Here is a 22,738-nt window from a genome sequence, read left to right on the forward strand (position 1 = left end):
CCAACTTAAAATATCAATGGAAATGAAATTATTGCTGGACAGAGTAGGGTGGAATAGGCTACCTTCAGAATTGCCTTTATTCCATCAATAATGATTCTTCATCACCCCAGGAGTGCCATAAGCCATGCCAGCCAGATCATTCTCCTATCTGATCCTAACCTCTGGCTACCTCCTCAGGCTTGGTACTTGGCTGGAAGAAGGTAAGGAAAAATAATTTTCTCTGGTTCTGCGTTAAATCTGAACGAATACTGTGGTGACTCGGCACAAATGAAAGTGCCTTCAGTATATTAAAATTTAATCATTCAAACATTCATATGTCGGATATAAAACTCTAGCACACTAAATCTGATCACTTATGATACACTTCCTTAATTTCTACTGCATTTAAATGAGCAAATAATTTGTATTTTATTGGCATCAGCAATTCAATTTGCAATTTACTGGCATAAAGCACAAAAAAATTTTTGCTCCCCTTATAATCAATTCAACTACTTAAAGGCATTGTCTACTTTGCCTTCAAGCTGTGGTATGAAGCACAAACTATCATGACACTTCTTTAATAACACTATAGTTTAACAATAACCAAAAGCCCGGTGAGTTAAGTAGTAACTATAACCACGATACTGTATAGGCTTTCGGGCTTATGCCGTGTCAAGAAAATAAGGTGAAATTCTTTACATTTCGCAGATTCTGATGGTTTGGTCAGCTTCAAACGCTAGCGCTGTGCCACGTCCTGGGAGCTATCTGGTGGCGAATGAACGTACCATTTCCACTTCCATTACAACGTCTGAATTTAAGGAGTTGTTGTTTAAGAAGCCTTTCTCGTGGACAGTCGAGATTTCTTCTGATGATGCAGAGCACAGTTCTCTGCGAAACGTGAAGAATTTCACCTTACTTTCTTGACACGGCATAAGCCCAAAAGCCTACACAGTATCATGTCTATAAGTATGGGCCGTGAAAGCATCAATGGCAACTATAACCACAGCAACAATGTTCTCTTCACTTAAGATGCAATAATAATAATAATAATAATAATAATAATAATAATAATAATAATGTTATTGGCTTTACGTCCCACAAACTACTTGTATGGTTTTCGGAGACACTGAGGTGCCACAATTTAGTCCCGCAAGTACATCTACCAACACGAGGCTGACGTATTTGCTCACCTTCAAATACCACCGGACTGAGCCAGGATCGAACCTGCCAAGTTGGGGTCAGAAGGCCAGCGCCTCAACCGTCTGAGTCACTAAGCTCGGCAAGATGCAATTAACTAACAAATTAATTATAAAAATGTAAGATCACTTTAGGATTAGCATCATCTAGTAGCCACAAGCAATGTAAGAACGTAATCTTTAAGACAATAAAACTAACATTACCAAGTACCACGCTTAGGAGACTCCAGCACATCAACTGTGAAACTTGCATCAATCGTCATGTAAGCTCTCAATGAATAGATTAGTCAGAATTTATCGGAATATGGCATGTTTATCCATGATTTTCCTACGCTTGACTCCAAAATTTAAGTGGAATCACATTTCTCATGGTTTCTTATGGTTATGAATGTCATTTCATGTTAAGGGGAAAACAAGCAAGAGTTGATCAGCTGAATCTTTCTATCTTCAACGTGGCTTCAAAAGAGACCACAACCTGGACATTAGACCAGACATCTTCAAAAACCCAATTACTGTATATCCATAACCTCAATATTACTCTGAAATAGTTGTTCTTGGATTCTCTGTTGCTTTTAAGTAATTTCAGGCAAAATGCTCTTACAACTTTTTAAGTTTCAGCACATCTCACATAATCATACTGAAGTTACCAAGCCCAACAAGTATCATTGGTTAATAAAAAATCAATTGGAAGCAGAGTATTTTTCAGATTCAATAATTAATACTTTTGTTATGAATTAGGACCAATTCCAGGTTACAGTTTTCAAAACATATTCTCCTAAACTTCTCAAATTTAGAACAGTAAGTGGATTATACACATATAAGTAGATCATTCATTCATTCACCCACTCACTCACTCACTCATTCATTCACTCTTCTTCACTTCTTTCTCTTCATTTTCTTACATGCACACACAAATATATATATATATATATATATACATACATACATTACATACAATGAATGACTCAACAAGCATAACAGTCAGTCTTCAGTGGGCAAGAGCCACAACTGATTTGTGCTTGTACTCCAATGGTGGAGCTTGGTATTAACGAATGCATCAAGTCCACAGCCATAATTACAGTCTAGCTCGTCAAACAATCAGTCAGCAAGCACTACACGTAATACAAGTCAATGTATTTACTTAATGAACATTTCTGGTTGATTCTGAAGAAAAGAAGGAAAACTTAACCTACTATAATCCACTGTTTTTAAGAACACTAGAATTACTGATTAGTAAATGCATGCCATACTTCACACTTTGCAACAACCATTTCAAACATGACTTCATAAATTCTATCATGGGGTAATATGTGTAAAAATACATTTTTGTATGAACAGAATTAGCTGACTGTAAACACTTCACCAGGTCAACAGTTCTAGGAATAAAACTGCACCTTCTTCCTGCAAATCATCCATACCATCGTACTAGTCTTACCATTTTATATATAAATACGGGCATACATAGGAAACAAATCAGCGCATTAAGCTTCAGAACAAAGACATATTCATAACTCATCATAAATTTCCGGCAGTGAAAGTAAAGGGGAAATAAGTTGACAGGTAAAGAACAACATAACCCTACTTACGTAATTCTTACCATATGGCTACATGCAGCCCAAATATTTTGCAGAAGATTGCCTCAAAAGAATGACTTATCTGTAACTAAGGCAAAAGCCATTCACTCAGGTTAGCCACCCTCAAACTCTACCAACCAAAGACTTAGTGATCTAGTATGCCTTTAAAGAGGTCCCAGGAACACTACAAGATTCCTGAGAAAGTCTTGAGGCCGTACGGTTGCTTCCTTCCCGTTCCTAGCCATTTCCTAGCCTATCGTTGCCATGAGACTTATCTGTGTCAGTGCGATGTAAAGCAAATTGTAAAAAGAAATCACATATGTACCATTCCGAGGAGAACAGCAAGCATAACCAACCACAGGAGTGCAGGAACACAGCAGTTATGAGATAGTGATGCACAACCTTTCAACAAGTGGTGTTCTCATCCTCAAATAATACCTTGCACTCTCTAACTAGAAGAAATTCAGTATGCAATTTCATAGGGCTTTGGTAGTTAACAGTTGTAACTAATGGGTTAGGTCCTTTTCAACAGAGAGCCATTATGTCAGAGCTCAGGTCACTCTTTTACAGAGTAGAATCACAAAACCACTGGGCAATTTCAGTAATTTATGCTTACATCTCTCTAATTTCCTCCCCAACCACAACTGAGGTAGCCTCTCACTTCTGTCCCCATTTTTTACTATCAGGACTCCTGCTTTGCTCAATTTTTTAGAGTATCTGAGGTACCTGGTTTTCAAGTTGAGAATGCTGGAAATCATATTACTTGACATAAGTCATAACAATGGGGCTATCACAGATCGAAATATATTTTCTGAAGTCCAGTAGTGTCACCATGCATATATACAAAACAATTTATTGTAGAACCACCATACCTCTAGAAGCCATCAATATAATCCCCTGCAACATGTATCTGTTGCTAGATGTGTGGAAGGCACAGGATACCAGTAGCAGTACAGCCTTTGTTTTGATGTCCTCAATGGAATGCCCTACCACTTTAAGTATGGCATCTCGTGTATGGAAACGCTTACCTCAGAATGGCTCCTTTCATTTATAAAAATATCAAAGTCACAGGGACTCATGACTGGTTAATGGAATGGATGCTAAACGACATCCCACCTTCACGTGCCAACAGTTCCCTCACAGGAGCAACACCATGAAAGTGGGCATTGCTGTGCAGGACAATGGGCGGATGCGTATGAAAATGGCTTCAATTCCAAATGCATCCCTAAGACTTTGAACGGCTGTCTGAACTTAACCTTTTGCACTCCTACGTCGAGTGCGGTTCAGCATTAATTTTTTTTTTTTTTTTTTTTGCGACGATGGGGCAGGAAAGAGCTAGGAGTGGGAAGGAAGCGGCCGTGGTCTTAATTAAGGTACAGCCCCAGTAATTTGCCTGGTGTGAAAATGGGAAACCACGGAAACATTAAAATATTAGACTAGCGCTCCGATGTCGAGCTCCACTTGACATGACAATATCTTGTACTTTCAGTGTTCGTATGATGACTGAAGTGTTCTGGTATTGTAGAGCTATCTAACGGTCTCTGAGAGAAAACATTTTCCTATTTACAATAGTTCATGGGAATTGTGGTAACTTTAAGCTCTGTTATTCTCGAATGTTTATGTAAGTTCACAGATGTTGTTGTTTGAATGTAAACATGGCTTCTGCTTCGTCTTCACTCACGGAACTGGATATTTTAGAACAGTTAGTGGACAGTGATAGTGACAATGATGAACCAACAACTGACTTGGATGACTTATTAGTGAATAATGTAAGTGAAAGTGAACAAAGTGATAGTGATAATGAAACCGTAGGTGGTGATGCTCATCCATACCCATGGCGCGAGTGGAAAGCTCGCGATCCTGATTTACCTGCATTCTCATTCAATGAAACAATTTGTGGATACAAAGCATCAGGTAGAAACAATCCCTGAACACCTTACATATTTTTTTCAACTTATTTTTAGTGATGAGTTATTCAAGTAAATTGCCGACGAGACCAACAGATATGCTAAATTCAAAATTCAGAAAGAGACACCACTTACAAGGCATTCGGCTTGGTGGGGTTGGACTGATGTTACCGTAAACAAAATGAAGGCTTTCCATGGAGTTTTACTGAATATGGCAATGCAGGGAAACAACAAACTGGAGGATTTCTTTTCAAGAGGTTGGTTAGAATCGTCCAGTTTTTTTGTGGACTGTTTTAACCGCAAAAGATTTTTTCAGATATTCTGGGCTCTGCATGTTTCTGCTCCAGATTCAGCAATCCATTTGAATCCTCAAGTTAGGTCTCGAATTAGCAAAGTCAAGTACGTTTTGGACTATATCAGTGAAAAGTTCTTGGAAGTTTATGCACCACATAAATATCTAGCAGTTGATGAATCAACAGTGTCTTTCAGAGACCGTGTGTTATTCAAGACGTACAATCCGCAGCAGCCTTCTAAATGGAGACTCAGTTTACGTAATATCCGATTCTACAAATGGATATGTGTGTAGTCTTATCCCTTACTACGGCTCTGCAACTACAGAATCTTTGATTCGACCGGAATTGGCTTTCACAGAAAAAATCGTGCGCCAGTTAGTTGCTAATGTTACAAATGCAACAGGTCAGTCTGGGTACCATGTCTACACTGATCGTCTCTATACAGGTGTTACTCTGACTGATGAATTACTGAAGCAAAAGATCCATCCATATCACTGGAATAATTCAACCGAATCGCAAGCACTTGCCAAATGGGATCCGGAAGAAAAATCTACGCCTAAAGAAGCATGAAGTCAAGTGCTTACGCACAGACACAATGATGCTTCTGGGATGGCATGACAAGCGCACAGTACTGATGCTTGCAACATCTGGAAACGATTCAACCTCAGTTACTGTCAGAAAGAAGAGAAACTGTGCTGAACAATTAGAACAATTAGGGAAACCAAACGTAATTGTTGACTACACATCACATATGGGAGGCGTTGATTGCTCGGACCACTACACATCAAGCTACACTTTTGTAGTGAAAAGCTTGAAATGGTGGTGGAAATTGTACTTCTGGCTATTGGAAGTGGCAATAGTCAACAGCGTTTTGCTCTATAAAGATTACTGCACCACGAATCGCATGGAGATGCGGTCACGCAAAACCTTCTGAAAACAGCTGATCAGCGAGTTTGGCTGGTGAAGTACGCAACAAAGGTCAAAAGCGAGGAAGACAATCTACTTCTGATGTTGAACGTTTGAATGGTAAACTGCACATCATCAACAAGCTGCCTGGAAAACAACAAAGACAGTGCTGTCTGTTCAAACAGGAGCAAGAAAGTTGGTAGAAAGGAAAAAGTCTACTACTGCAAAACATGTTAGAGAAAACTCGGTCTCCACCCAGAAAACTGTTTTGAAAAGTACCACACAGTGAAAACCTACAAGGATTAATGTATTTTGTGTGCCTAATTGTAAATATATTCATGTAACATACTTATATTTTATGTTAGATTCTTTTGTATTGTTCACAGCTGTTCATAGTGCAGAAATTAATTAGGAGTGGAGCAGGAAGCATACACTACGGGTAATGGAGTTCAAAAGGTTAAGAAACAACTCCGAGGGAAGCATTTCCATATATAAGATGCCATACTTCAAGCGACAGGGCGCTTCATCGTGGACATCAACAAATGTAGCACTGCTACCGGATCCCTACGCCTTCCAGAAATCTAGCAAAGGGTGAAACATGTTGCAGGGGATTGCATTAATTACACTGAAGGCCAGAAAAGATATACTGGGTCTACAATACATGGTTTTGTATGTTGACATTACTTTTCTTTTTTTTCTTTCCACAGCCATTGCATTTCAACTGAGATAAAGAACTCCAAACAAGAAGCCTTTAAAATTCACAGCAGACAGTTCAGATATAAATAATACTTACATTTTGTTCAATCTTAAAAAAATTCAGACTGGCTGCGCATATTCTAGCAGAGATCATTTCAAACTCAATAAAAGGACAATAAATGTAACTGGATCATGTTGATATGCTTATAAATGAAAAAAGGAAAAAGATCCATCTCATTAATGAAACATCAAACAGAGAAGAGGTGAAAGGAAATGAAGAAGGAATTTAAGAGAGTGATCAGAAGGAAAGAGCAAGGCTCAGATACTGGAAAGAAGCACAAAGATTTCTAGTTATAAAAATTAAAAAATTACTACTTCTAAATGTTGTAACTTTAGAGCATAATGAAGTTAATTTTGAGAAGGTCAATACAACTCATGGAGGCCATCAGCACATGGAGAAAATAGGTTCCAGAACATGTATCGACCTCGGTACTGTCAAGGTACCTGCTAATATTACTGTGCTGGCATTTTGTTCCAAAATAGGCTCTACAACTTTGTCATTAGAACTAATGACATGTGTCGTATCACAGACCTTCAAATGTTGACTAACTACACTAAGAATTGTTTTAATTTTTTATTTACAATTTAGCTTACTTTGCACCGATTCTTATGGAAAATATGGTATAGGAAAGGGTTATTCTTGGGAAGGAAATGACCGTGGCCTTAATTAAACATTTGCTTGGTGTGAAAACTGGAAACCACGGAAAACCATCTTAAGGGCTGCCGACAGTAGGTTTCGAATTCCAAGAATTAATACAAGTGAAAAGTGAGTGTCTAATTCAGGTGACCCATAAAACTAGTCTGTTTGTGGTAAAACTTTAATAATAACTTAATCATTAGCTCCTACTCCTGACCATACTGAATAATTAATTTTCGAAAAGTGATACACAGTTAAATCGAGGACGTGCCATTTCTAGCTTCATGGAGGAAGTTGATAATTGCCCTTTTGCCTTACCATCCCCAAATACATAATCACTTCCAGGGCTAGACAGGTCTGTAGTTTTAACTAATTCAAACTTGTCGGTAAAGGAAGAAATCAAGCTTGTAGTCTTAATGATTGATGATGATTTGATCATAGCTTAGGGACATCCAGTTTTATGTGGAATACGAAACACAGGGACAAGACTTCCCATTTAAAAATTCTCATACGTACTGACTGGAGAGTCTAACTTCTCAGCCACTCTGATGAGAAGCCACTGACAACATTACACAGTTAGCATCCCCCTTTGAGTTGCTGATCTGATTTCCATTATTTGATAAGACCTGAAAATGACTCTTATTAAGAGGTACCAGAATTAAATTTCTTTATGGCAAAATAAACTACAGGAGGCCACAAAGAAAAGTAATTACTGAACCACTTCTAAGCTAGAATCCGTCTGCAGATGAACAAAATGAACTAACTGCAATTACTTAGAGCTCCAACAACAGTATTGTTTTATAACTTACGAACTGTGAGTCAGTAAGGAACATTTTTGATGGATAAGCTACATCAAAGAAAATCAACCAAAAATGTTCATCATATGGTGTGTTGTTATAAAACAGCAACATAACAGAATTGTAGTTAAGCCTAGACATGATTTGTCAGCATATTGCAGTGATATGAGAGACCAAACCTCTAAAATCACTTCCATCCAACAATTTCACGTAAACGCACAATATTACACAAAAATAGTAGTTATTCAACTTCCAATAAATGACTAAGACCTAGATTCCACTAAGCATGCACAGGTGCTAGCAACTGGATGCATCATTAGCCCATAATTTGGAACCCAGCTGTAAATGCATAGGAGGCTGAGGTGCCTGTTGCTTTGCCTGTACAGGAACCAGCTGCTTAACTGAAACAAACAGAACAGTCTGGATAAGAAATGGGAACAGCAGGTAACTCAAATTTTCAACAAAGCCAAGTACAGGACAAGAATATACCAACCACCCATTTTCAATAGAAATACATAACTACTGTACAACAATATACCATATTTCTCCAAATCCAAGACGACTATTTCTCAGAATCTTATGTGAAAAATCAAGGGTCGTCTTGCATTCGCAACCTAACAGTAATGAACACCACTGGCAGATACCACAAAAACAATGCTGCTTCACTTCACCACCCCCTGCGCGCGCATAAAACTTGATGCCCGCGTCTTTCTTAGGCCTATAGGCTACATCGCTAGCCGCCGCAACCAGCTGGACAGTGCCTCTTCGAAACGTCAATGGTTCTTGGCAAATAGTAAAGAGAGAATGACATTCTACTTGGCGGCAGACAGGCTCGAAGCGCGGGCGACCAGATGAGCGACAATCCCCTGAATAGATAGAAACATGCCCCTGTATTAGCCTACACAAAAACGTTTCTCAAATCCGCAGAATGGCATCAAAACATGCGAGCCTTAGAATTCTTAGAAAAGCCATGGATACTCAGTGGCAGAGTTATAGTGTGTCTACTGCACCTAACACTTAGTAAAATTAACAGTTTTACAGACAGAAGGAATATTTTCATGATGGATCGTCGTATTGTAAAGATGATGTTCATTTCCATAGGGAACCTGAAATATTTGTTCCGAATGAGTAAAGACACGTGGAACAGGTACTGCCAGCAAATTTTTAAGTAAAGCCAATGTGTGAAGACAAAGATAGCTTAAAAATGCATGATGTACAAAAAATTCATTGTGACCCGTAACGAGGACGATTTAATAAAGTCGAAGATTAAATTGTGTGGTACGTGCGTGAAAAACACAAGGGTGGAATGGCCATACCACAGCGCAGTCAATTTGTTGACCTTCAACACCCACGTCTTCATTATACATCACTAGCCGCAGAAGTCTGCCGAAGCTGGCAAGCGAGACTTGCGACTAGCGGCAGCCGGTTGTACCTGAGTAAAAGTAACAGTTTTATTGACAGCAGGAATATTTTCTTAATGGATAGTCGTATTGTAGAGACGTGGAATAGGTACTGCCGGCAAATTTTCAAAGGGTTCTCTTTGATATTATGATGCCAATTTTAATTTAATGGTTATGAAACTTGCAGAAATAAAGAATAACTGTGCAGCCGCAAGAAAAAATACGGTGTAACTAAAGTTAATGTTCGGCGCTGGCGCGAAGTCAAAGATAGTCTAAAAATGCATACTGTACAAGAAAGGCATTCATATGATTTTATATAGCATCTTTTAAGCCCAATTACATTTTTTTGAAGGAGAAAGTTGCGGTCATCTTGGATTCGGAGAAATACGGTAATGCTGTAATAATTCTGAACAACACTTTCAAACAAAAATATGAGTGTGTAGCATATTAAACACACCTGTGAATAAACATTATAAGAACATACATACATCTTTGTTACAGACCTTTCAGCCTTACTTTGAGCCCGTTTCAGCATTCTGTCTGTAAGCCCCTGTGAATTCATTAAATGCCTCCAAAAACCTCTATTTTTAACTAGCTCTGTGGCCTTGCTTAATTCTATTCCTTGTTATCCTTAAATCGTTAGAAACTGAGTCTCACCACCGTCATCTCTGTTTCCCTCAGATTCTCTTACCCTCCATGACAAGAGTCCATTATTCTCCAACGTAACCTATCCTCGTCCATTCACCTCACAGGACCCACCACCGAAGCCAGTTTATGCACACAGTTTCATCCACAGAGTCCATTACTAACTAAAATCTCCTCATTCTGAGTATCCTCCTGCCATTGTTCTCACATGTTTGTACCAGTAATCATTCTCACTACTTTCATATCTGTTACTTCTAACTTATGAATAAGATATCCTCAGTCCACACAACTTCCACTCCCCTACAGAAAAACTGATCTGAAAACAGACTAGTGTAAAGATAGTTTTGTTCAGGAGCTGAATTCTTTCTTCGAGAATAGTGCTGATCGCAGCTGTCAGCTCACTGAATAAGCTTCAGTGTACCTTGATTCAATCTCTCTCAATATATTACCATCCTTGGAGAATACACATCTTAAATACTTGAAATGATCTACCTGTCCCATTTTGCATTCCCAAACTGACATTCAGTTCACTTAGGTTTCTTCCCTTTAATCTTGGACAGCCTGATTTTCATATCATGCTCACTGCACCTATTTTCAAGTTCGAAGATATTAGATTGCAGGCTTTCAGCACAGTCTGCCATTCAGACCAAGTCATCGGCATAGGCCAAACTGCTCACTACGTTTCTACCTAAGTGAATCCCTCCCTGTCACTTCATGCCTTTAGGTGATGCATGTAATGATGATGATGATGACGATTATTTCTCTCGTCCAGCTCCCACTAGTTTGGGATGTTTATGTCATCTTTCCATCTTCTTCTATCCAACCACCATTGTCCCACCTTAACTGTGTTCCATTCCCAGTTTGTTTTATTTCCTTTCTTGCTAGTAGTTTATAACACTGCACTAACACATCAAAGGTTTTGGCGATGCAAGGATGGGAAAAGGTGTTCATTAACAGATCTCTGCGTCGCATAACAAATGTGAGGTGGCCGGACATAATCTCAAATGAAGATCTTTGGACCATGACCAATCAGCATCCGACTGACATCCAGATCAAGGAGAGGAAATGGCGCTGGACTGGGCACACATCAAGGAAGCCGGATGGAGCTGTTGAGAGGGCAGCGCTGGACTGGAACCCTCAAAGCACCAGAAAGCGAGGTTGGCCCAAGAAGACCTGGAAGAGGATGATTAAAAAAGGAAATTGCAGAGGTTGACAAGAGCTGGAGTGAAGTTAAGAAAATGGCCAGGAACCGTACTGTGTGGAGAAATTTTGCCAAGGCCCTACGCTCCACAGGGAGCAACAGGAAATACGTCAAAGTAAGTCAAGGATGGAAAAAGGGCTAGAATTGGAAAGGTAATGGCCATGGCCTTAATTAAGGTACACCCCCAGCATTCACCTGGTGTGAAAATCTGAAAACATGGAAATCTATCTTCAGAGCTGCCGGTAGAGATTCGAACCCTCCATCTTCCGAATGCAAGCTCACAGCTACAAGACCCTAACCGCAAAGCCAATTCGCATAGTAATCCATGTTTCTTCTAACATGGAAGAGTACAAACACTGTGCATTCGGTCTGGGGTTATATGAGACACCCTGTATACTATTCTTGACGTTTCCAACCACCTTAATCCGCGTCTCCCTCTTGGTCTCCCTCCACCTATTCGGGTCTCATCATCCGCTTCGGTATCTTTCCTTCTTCCATTCTCTTAAAATATCCAAACCATGAAAGTTTATCCCTTTCCATTCTGTCTTAAAACTTTTCCACTCGGATTTCTTCCCCAAAGTCCCCATTTCTTACTCTGTCCTTTCCTGACTTCTTAAAAATTTAATTTCACTGGCCTGGATTTTTGTCAAGTGACCAGGTTTCATCCACTGCATATGTTAGTACTGGGCAGTAGTTTACATCTTACACATCACCTCTTTACACTTCATTGGTACCTCCTTTCTCCACACCAGGTTTCCACATTCTGGCAGAATGCATTTCCATATTAAATCGTTTTGCTGATATCCATGTTCAGCCCTGCATCCTCAGCCTGCCCCTCAAGTACTTGAAGCTCTCTACAATTTCAAGGTTTTGTCCCCTTAGTTTTATAATTCCTTTCCCTTCCCTTTCTTTTCATCATCACTGTCTTACTCCTTCCACACTGACTTTCATTCCATAATTTTCAATAATCTCATTTAACATGTCGAGGTGCCCTTGTACTCCCCCTCTCCATATTTTACCTTTGTCTCCTTCACAATTTCATCCACAACTAATATGAACAGCAGTAGTGGCAGCACACTTCATTGTCGTAGTCCAATTTCATTCAAAACCGACTTGTCCACCTCACATGTGCCTGGACACTGCTGCAACAATTTTGATTGCTTGCACATATTGTATAATTTGTTTTCCAAATCCTTTCTATTTCATTACCCTCCATACATTTGTTCTGGGTACACAATAGTATGCCTTTCCCAAATCAAATGTCATCACTACACCTCTTCTGCCGGGCTGAGTGGCTCAGGCGGTTGAGGTGCTCAAATACGCCAGCCTCGTGTCAGTAGATTTACTGGCACGTAAAAGACCTCCTGCGGGACTAAATTCCGGCACCTCGGCATCTCCGAAAAGCGAAAAAGTAGTTAGTGGGACATAAAGCAAATAACATTATTATTACACCTCTTCCGTATTTGCAATATTCTTCCATCACCACCATACCTCTTCCATGTTCCCAATGTTCTTCCATTAACTGCCTTATACTGAGACATACTGGGGTCTAGTATTGATCATCTATTTTGAAAGCCACATTGCTCTTCTTGTAACTGTCCTTCCACCTTTCATCTCATTCTCTTTTCTAGTACCCTTTTAAGTGGTGGTAGTAGTAGTAGAAGCAGCAGGTGAAATTTTAAAGATATGGGGTGTCAAAATTCTGCAGGGGTCTTTAAATCTAACAGAAGGCAATAACACAGAGTAGTCACATTTAAACACCCTCAAAAGCCACAAGATGCAGCTTGCACGACAGGAAGAAAGTATTATTAATACACATTGATTCTCATTGTTGATTCTTACCTCTGTTTGAATAGGAATGGAACTTGTAACAAATGTTAATGAAATGCCTGTGGAAGCATATGAAGCAGTAACAAATCGAATTTATGCACAGAGGAGTGGCCTGTTCCTTTCCACTCTTCACATCATAGCATTAGCAAAGTCCCCTACTCCCATTACCTGATAACAGACCATACCAAGATTTTACAGTAGAAGTCCACTATAGCGAGTACGGCATATAGCAAGAACTCCGTCGTAATGGTAGTTTTTCTCTGTCCCTTGAAAATTCCTTATATTAAACTGTGTACTGTCCTTCGGTTATTGCAAGAAAACAATCAGTGGTGCATCCGTTATTACAAGCGATTAAGCATGTGTTGTATTTTCCGTTATGGATATTTCAACACTCCAGTGATTATATCCAATGCGATCGATCGTCTTTGGTATACAGTATTACCCCTCTTTTACACTTTTCAAGGGACCAAGGAATACTGGTGTAAAAGGGGGGAAAGTGTAAAAGGGAGGGAAGTGTAAATCATTGGAAACAACTTGTACAGGTATACATAAAAATGCTGTGGAAAAGGAGGTAAATGCTACACAAATGTGTATTATTAATTTATAGAGTATTTCAATCTCAATCGATTTACTGTAAGTAAATTAATGTACTGTATTAACTGTTGACTACACTGCCTTTGTAATTCTGCTCATCCTTTACCAAGGAGGAGGTTACCAATAGGTGGTTAAAAATTTGTGTAATATATTCTTTTAATATTTCAGTAGTTACTTTCTTAGAATGGCTATAGAATTATCTAAGATGCAACATTTTCTCTGAATGAAACATTTTAATTGCTACTATTGTATCTGTATTTACAACATTAAAACAAATTTATTCCAGATGGAAAACTACACAATCACTGCTTCCTACCAAAATAGTCCAGAATCAATCTCTGTTTACACTTCTTATTTCTTATGACCTCTATTTGTTTTTCAAGCTCATAAAGGTCATGAAAAATATTTTCACCCCCTCTACAGATGACAGATACCTGTGTAAAACATCTACTGCTGCACTTGCATCAGAACTGGTAGGCATCACTCCACTGTCTTCCTCTGCTTCATCACTGTCATTGGTGGGAGACTCGGCTGCTGTTTGCTCAGCAACCAACTCCTCCACACTTCTTTCCTCTGCAGTGATCACAGAATATTCTACCCGAAGAAAATCTTCAGTAGTGCAGTCTGACTGCAACATTATCCATACATCAGGTAGCAGGCCTCCTCCTCCTTCTTCTTCTTCTTGCAGCCAAGATTCGGCATGATTCTTGAAAAATCCTGCTTTCAAGAAACAATTTGAGATGGTAGTCTGCTTCACGGCTTTCCAAGACTTTGCAATGAAGTGAAGCGCATCCAGGATTGAAACTTTAAATGATGGATCCTTTCCACCCATCCATAAGGAATAAAATTCGCTGCACTGGGTTCTTCCTATAAAGTGACTTAAAGAAGTGAATAACCCCTTGCTTGTGCAATTAGCAGGCAGAAATTCTAACTGCACGTTCCTCAAATTAACATCCATGAGATGAGCAGGACAACGGTCGATGAGAAGAAGGATCTTCCTATTTTGCGCACCCATTTTTTAATCCACAGCAATTAACTGCTGTCGGAAAAGATCTGAGGTCATCCAAGCTTTATGGTTGCATCACAGGCAGTAGGTAATGATCGCACATTTTTGAAGCAATGAGGCTTTTTAGATTTCCCTATCACACAGGGGTGGAGCTTCTCAGAGCCATCAGCATTGGCTCCCAACATCACTGTGAGCCTGCACCAAAGTCTTGCTGGGCAATACACTGAAAAACAGTCCAGTTTCATCTAGGTTAAAAATGTTCCTGGGTTCGTAATCCTTGGTCAGCTTCTGCAATCTTCTATCGATCCATTCTTCCACAGTTTCATCACTAACTGCATTAGATTCCCCACAAACAGTTTTATAGGTTAGGTTATACCTTTTCCTAGATCGGTCAATCCAGCCATTGGACGCGCTGAAATTTTCAATGCCAAGAATGTTTGCCACTTTAAGCGCCTTTTCCCTTAAGAGCACACCATCAATTGGAATGCCTGCAGCTCCTGAATTTTCAAATCAACTTCTTACAATTTTTTCCTTTTTCTCGTAATTGCAGTATGACGCATACTTCCTTTTCTTGGAGTTTGGTCCACATTCTGAAGCACTTGATGTAATGCTTCCTCTGTTTTTCACAGTTCTATTCAGCATGGATACAGGAAGCTGCAATACGCGTGTCAATGAAACACGTGTTCCGCGGTACGAATCAACCTTTTCTAATATTCAAACTTTCTCATCCATAGTGAAAGTTTTACTTTCCTTCTTTTTTCTCATTATTAGCAGGAAAACAATAAAGCAATAACAAAAAAGGATTAACAAATACACATGACGGAAAAGGAAGATCGCGGCAATTCACTCTGACAGCTCGTCTCACATAACAACAAAAAAGAAAAAAAAGAAACAGTAAATGTGACAAATCAGTGACAATAACTTAAACAACTCCAACAACAAACGCAAATGTAAAACAATAACCATGAAATGAACTCGGGCAAGATAAACACTGAATCACTTGATAGCATCTCCTTCTTCTCCTTTGCGATTTTGTTAATTCAACTCATTGTCGGATTTCTTCTTCTTCTTCTTCTTCTTGAAAGATGAATGGGCACTTTACTGTTGTCGGATCTGAAAATAAGGTTTAAGACGTTGTAGAAAACACCAGTATCAAAGAATGTGCTGCGTTGGTTACGCAGAAGTTCAATACTGAGAGTTCTAAGAGTTATCGGAGACCATGGTTGTTTGATTTGGTCATCATGCCATGGGTACTCAAAGTGTTTTAGGTTAGTTGCGATGCCATTTTACCTCGATTCTTTCCTCTCGAACGGCCTATTGTAGCATAAATGGCGGGAAGCATAAAATGTCACAAACATAAATTTGAGGATTTTAATACATTGTGAGCATAGGAAATCTCAGGGGAACAACAAAAAATGTTGTAAAAGACAGGAAAACGTAAAAGCCGGGAGCGTAAATGCGGGGTAATACTGCAGTTTTCTTGCTATGTGCACTAAGGAGCTCTCTTGTCGACAAACAAACTCTAAGGTGATGTAGCAGTCAATTAGTAATACTTGTCAACTGGTGTTCTGTAAACACAATTCAAAATGAAAGAGAACATGCTTTGTAATAAATGAGTTAATAATGTGGCCGATAGCAGTAGTCAACATGTTTGAAATAAAGGCTGATGTCAACGATCGTTAAATTTTAATGCTATATACTGAAATTAAGAATGTGATACACCTCCAAATACGGCACAGAGTACACGACTGATTTCAGAGGTTAGTTCATCCAGTAAAAACTCGTTTGGATGTTTCTGCAGAGAACATGGCAAGAGAATGTGTTAAGCAAGAAACCTTAAGATCGAATACACGAATAAAAACTATCGAACAGGTACAGTATATTAAATAAAACTAGTATGTTTTTACTGTTTACCCACCTATTCAATACAATAAAATCTTAAAAATTAGGACTTTGTCCTTATAAAATTGTCAACATAAATTATTAAATTACGGTAGATGGTACATGTTTCGCCTATCATGGTAGGCATCATCAGCCATTAGAATTAAGAATAAATCAGGAACCTGATTAGAATTGACTTATGAAATTCTGTTGATTTAAAACTATGTTTTGTAAAATGGATGAGAGGTCATTATACAATGATTAAAATATAAGATGTAGTATATTATTGGATTAACAATAATTGTGGCAATAGCTGAGTCAAAAAACAATTATTTGAGAAATTATGACATAAGGTGGTTGATTCGTAATATTAAAAGTTGTTACAATATGGTTAAAAATTGGAAAGCACATTCCAAGTACAGTAATTATCAAATGGCATGTTGTTAAACACTTGAACAATGTTGAACATTATTATTTCATCTGGTAATAGTCCTTGGTTCAAGGAGTTAATATGCAGGCCCTACTGATTTTGCTTTTTGTACGTATAAAGTTGAAGAATTCACATATGGCGTGGTTCTTTTTGAGATAGTACTAGTGTGACTACTGGATGTCGTTGGCCATTAGTAAAGTTTGTTGTAGACGTCATTGGGCCATCTTTGATGTGGTATTTCTAGGAAAAGTTTGGAATTGATGTAGCTCTTTGTTGTTGGATGTGTTGAAGTAAGTGTACTGGTCAAAAGGGAACAATGTTGTAATAGTTATCAAACAGTGGATAGCCAAGTGTGTGATGAAAGTCTGTAATGAAAGAAATTTTTGTGAAATTTTATTGAAGAACTAGACTTGAAAATAGGGGGCTAGCAGTGAAAGTTGAATAAAAATTATTGACACTTACCCCTTCGACCGCTGAGATGTAAACTTATTATGTTGAGATTTTTAGAGCTACTGGCAGCCGCCGAGCTCTTAGTTCGCGTGCTGTAGCTGTGGGGTCTTGGTGGAGGAGGTTGAGCTTAAGAAGGCGTGGCTAAGGGCTAATCCGTTGCACGTGAGGGGGAGTTGCTGGTAGCAGGAGGGGAGTAGTGTGAGAGAGAGAGAGAGAGAGAGAGAGAGAGAGAGAGAGAGTGAGTGAGTGTGTTTCTTTTTTGAATTGATGGGAGTGTTACCTGATTTAATACTGAAGATTTTATAGAAATTACTATTTTGAAGAATTGATTTTTGCAATAGTATTGAGATCTGTTCGTAGAGAGGGCTTTTCCATCGTTTAAATTTTTGTCTTTGTTAAACTGTTGATCTCGAAAGATGTATAAGTTTTCATATTCCGTCATGAGCTTACCTTTTTCAATTCTTTTTAAGATTTGTAAACCCCAGTCTATTGTAGTAAATTGGTGACCTGTATCCTTCATGTGGTTGCTCATCGCAGAGAACTTATTGTGTTTTCGGGCGTTGAAATGTTCTGCGTACATCGGTACAGTATATGCAAACACTCAAATTTTTTTTCTGACATGCATGCATTTTACATCATGTGTGAATGGGTATAGTGAATGATATAGGCTATCTACCATTTCTAAAGATGAGATGAGAGTATTAAAAGGCATGAAAAAGACTAGAGAACAAATACAAAAACCTTTTCCACTGGGGGATGATTAAATAACAACAATGTATTAAAAGGTCTGCAAAACACCACACAACAAATATAAAACATTTGCACTGGGGCACATAAAAGTATCAGCGCATTATTGCAAATCACACACACTTTCTAAAACAAATGTCAGCCGAAGCCTTATGTTGGACCAGTGGGATATTAAACATTTTTTCTTGTCATATTCTTCGACAGGTTAAACTTGGCCATATCCAAGAGAATAACCTTGACCATTATCTTCAATGTGACAACACTTTGACTGAATAGAGACAAAACTCGAAGGTGTGAGTTTCAACATAAGCACCACCGCTAAAGATGTGGATGGCTGTCCACTTCCTGGATTTTCATTTTGTCTCCATTAGTAAGCGATTTCACCAATTTTTAAGTATCCATAATTGGGGTGGCACAATACAAATATGCTGCACGCTAGTCAACTTCACACGATTATGTTCCTAATCTGTAGGAAACCTACTATGTGACAAATATTCACTAGGCCCTACCCTTCACTGTTATCACTCAACACTGAATAAATTTGTAACTTCTGAATGGAATGTGAAATACAAGCACAAACAGGTTTAATGGGTTATTCAGCAAAATCACTGAAAACTGGAGAGCAAAATTGAACTTTCCTGACACAAAGGTGTAACTTACCCTGTCAAGCTCAGAAATTCAAAGCCATTTCCAGTTTTTGTGCAACTTTCCCTTACGTGCCACCTGTGGCCAGGGCTATAATCTGTTGGAATTAATGTTCCTTTCACAAGAGATGAAAAATAACATTTTCAGGGCTACAAAAAATTTGATCATAATAAGCGCTAACAGCGAAAATTTGTGATGCGGTAAGTGGTGCATTTTTATATAGATTTAATACACAATGAATCAGGACTTCAAATTTATGACATCGCAAGCGAGAAATAGTCTTAATGAGAAACACACTAATGATGTTTCACTCTATTTTCTTGCACCTGGTTAAATTCCGGAAAGTCTATTCCCATGAAAATTTATAGCGAAAAGGTTATCATTACTCTACTGGCACGTGAAATATGTTTTTATGATACATACGAGGTCAAGGTAGGTTAGGTGATGCTGCCTGAATAAGAAAACTAAAACATCTGCTACAGAAGCCACTGGAGCGATACTACAATTTTTCAGAATGAAACTGACGCATTCACGTTGTCTCGGAATTTTAAAAATTAACTGAGAAGTAAGCCGTGGTATGGAAATAGGAAACACGGAAGTTTTGAACAAACTGACTGCTGTTTACCTATGTTAATGTGTGTGAGGTTTTACCAGACTTTTACCAAAAAATCTGATATAACGACAATCTGCTATAGCGAGTAAATTTTTCACTGTTATGAATTCTTGCTATAACTGACTTCTTCTGTATATTCAAGCACCCAAGAGTTCAAATCCAGTGCCTCCTGCTGAAAAGCATATTACTGCAGTTACTTGTAAAATAGTCCGACCCCGCAGAGTAGGGGGCAACGTGTGCGCCTGTCACCCAGCGGCCCCAGGTTCGATCCCCGGCCGGATCAGGGGTTTTTAATTGTAAATGATTAATATACCTGGCCTGAGGACTGGGTGTTTGTGTCGTCCTTAACGTTCCTTTCCTCACATTAAACACTTTACACTTCAGCCATTTACAAAATACATGCATGTTCCTCACATATGGTGCAAGTAGGGGCAAAAGATCTTTCTAGGTCGATGCCCCGAGCAAATAGCATTTTTTAAATGAAATAATTTAAAAAAATACTTGTAAAATATGACTATAATTTCCATTTATAATTAATTGTATAGTCTAACTGTATTGAAAAGGTGGACCAATAACAATTTAAAGAAAGATCTAATGTTAAAAATGGTCAAGTCAATATGGAACAGATTATGAACTCTGACACTTGTAACCAATGGTCACACACAGAACTACAGAATGATAGAACACAGTGTGTATACTCTCTCAATGAAACCAAAGAACAAAGCAAATTCACCATCTTCACGATAATACATGAAAACATTAAGCATTGATTCAGACTTATGGCACTGAGCTTAAGTGCGGCCAGTATTTTGGAGATAGTGGGTTCAAACCCATTGTCGGCAGCTCTGAAGATGGTTTTCCAGGGTTTCCCATTTTCACACCAGGCAAATGCTGGGGCTGTACCTTAATTAAGGCTACGGCCACTTCGTTCCCATTTCTAGCCCTTTTCTATCCCATCATCGCCGGAAACCTATCTGTGTCTGTGCGATGAAAAAAAAAAAAAAAAAAAAAATTATGGCTACAAGTAACAAATTCTGAAGTAGACATAGGGAAGCTGTGCTGGGTTAGGCAGCCCTACCTCTCACATTAACAAGTAACTGTGTTTGACTACAATGAACTCTTGCAATAATAAAAATAATGTTTCTGCACTGCTTCATTTAGCAGTAATTAATCATACCAAGTTGTAGCTTTTACCCCACATTGCACTGTGTACACCTTATCAATACATAATAAGAATATTATTTCAATGCTAATAAAAGAAGATAACTTAAGTACCATTTTAGTAATTAACTATATGATCATTGACTAATATTTGGCAATAAAATAATGGGATTTTAAATTTTAGCACTGAAAACCCCATAATATACCTTGGCGGTATGACAAAAGTATGAATTTTGGTTTAGTGGTAAGCCAGTCTAAAATTTCGGGAACCCCTGTACTAAACGTCTTGAACATAATTGACCATAAGCCCCTATACATGAGTGTGTGTTCTTTTTTTGCTAGCTAACACAGATTTTCAGCAATGCTAGGATAGAAAAGGGCTAAGTCTGAGAACATTGTGACCATGGCCTTCAGTAAAGATAGCTCCAGCGTTTGTCTTATGTGAGAATGGGAAATCACATTTAGGGCTGGGGTGTTGAACCCACTGTTTCCCCAATTCAAGTTTACTGCTGCACAATTTGTACCACAAATTTCGGGCAGAGGGTGAAAGACCATTCTCCTGTGCTCGCTACGCGAGACAAAATAAAATTTTAAAAAATAGTGTAGCCATTAGAATGAATTAGTTCCATTACTTTCTAAGTGACAATTTTTAAATGAATATTTCATAACACATACAAAACAAACCTTAACTACCTAGGTATAATGAATATGACCATAATAGGGTCCTTAGTTATGTAGATTAAGGAAAAGTTACATTCAAATTTACTGTTTTGAAATGTTAACTATCTGCTTTACATCCCACCAACGCATAGGTCTTATGGCGACGATGGGATAGGTAAGGCCTAGGAATGGGAAGGAAGCAGCCTTAAGGTACAGCTCCAGCATTAGCTTGATGTGAAAATGGGAAACCACGGAAAACCATCTTCAGAGCTGCCAACAGTGGGGTTCGAATCCACTATCTTCAGGATGCAAGCTCACAGCTCTGCACCCCTAACTGCATGGCCAACTCGCCCAGTAAAATTTATATAAATCCTCCACTAAGCTGAACTTAAAAAAATGAGAAAACTCCTAGTGTAACAACCCTTGAAAGCAACGTTTTCTTAAGTTTCTAGGTTTGAATCTCGGCACTGGCAGTAAACATCCATAGGATGACTGATGTGTCAGTTTATGGGGCACTTAAATTAAGGTCCTAAGCCATTGACGAAGGAAGGGTTCTAACCAGCAAAAAAACACAAATTAAAAAATTAGGGTACCAGGCAAGGAGGGAAAAAAGACCATGAGACATGTGTAAACAAGAAACTCCAACCCTTGAGAGCCATTAATTTGAAGTCATAAGTGAAGAATGTCACAATCAACACCCGGGTCTTCCCAGTTGCCACATATCTCATTAACTACATTCCTGGTGGGCAGTGTTAAGTTTTTCCCACAAGGATGTAAAAAATTCTAAAACAGTACCTCACAATACTGGAGTAACAATCCACAGCCTTGGCCTAAAAAAATTACAATTATTCACACCACATTTTGATAACATACAGGCTATCTGATAAAATTAATAATAATAATAATAATAAATAATAATGTTTGCTTTACATCCCACTAACTACTCTTACGGTTTTTGTAGACGCCGAGGTGCCGGAATTTTGTCCTGCAGGAGTTCTTTTACATGCTAGTAAACCGACACGAGGCTGATGTATTTGAGCACCTTCAACTACCACCGGACTGAGCCAGGATTTAAACTGCCAGGTTGGAGTCAGAAAGCCAGTACCTCAACCGTCTGAGCCACCCAGCCCGGCAATAAAATTCACAAAGAATAGCAGTAGCAACAGTAGTAATAAAAACAAAATTCCTTTTAAAAAAAATCATCTCTCATTTTTCAATTCATCAATTCCTTTCTTCATGCATAGTCTTACATATACAAAGAAGTTCTTTGAAAGATATATGGTTTTAACCCCTCAGCGCATTTGATTAGACTGCCTGGTTGTCTCTGTGTTGTGGGAGTAGTTCTAAGTCCAGTACTTACATATTTCTCAGACTCATGCAGGACTTTCTTTAAAGCAGTGTAACTTTGGTACTAATTAACATTTTTTAAT

General features: G+C 38.6%; 1 protein-coding gene across 1 annotated transcript in view; it reads right to left on the minus strand.

Moving 5' to 3' along the window:
• Nucleotides 1-280: 280 nt before the first annotated feature.
• LOC136864433 (WAS/WASL-interacting protein family member 2) overlaps nt 281-22,738 on the minus strand; it is a 192,478-nt gene continuing 170,020 nt past the window's right edge. Inside the window, exon 9 of the mRNA XM_067141424.2 lies at nt 281-8,446. Coding sequence (XP_066997525.1) covers nt 8,343-8,446 — 104 coding nt within the window. The 3' untranslated portion in view covers nt 281-8,342. The remainder of the gene's footprint in view (nt 8,447-22,738) is intronic.

The sequence above is a fragment of the Anabrus simplex genome, chromosome 2 (assembly GCF_040414725.1).
Source record: "Anabrus simplex isolate iqAnaSimp1 chromosome 2, ASM4041472v1, whole genome shotgun sequence".
NCBI classification, from domain to species: domain Eukaryota; kingdom Metazoa; phylum Arthropoda; class Insecta; order Orthoptera; family Tettigoniidae; genus Anabrus; species Anabrus simplex.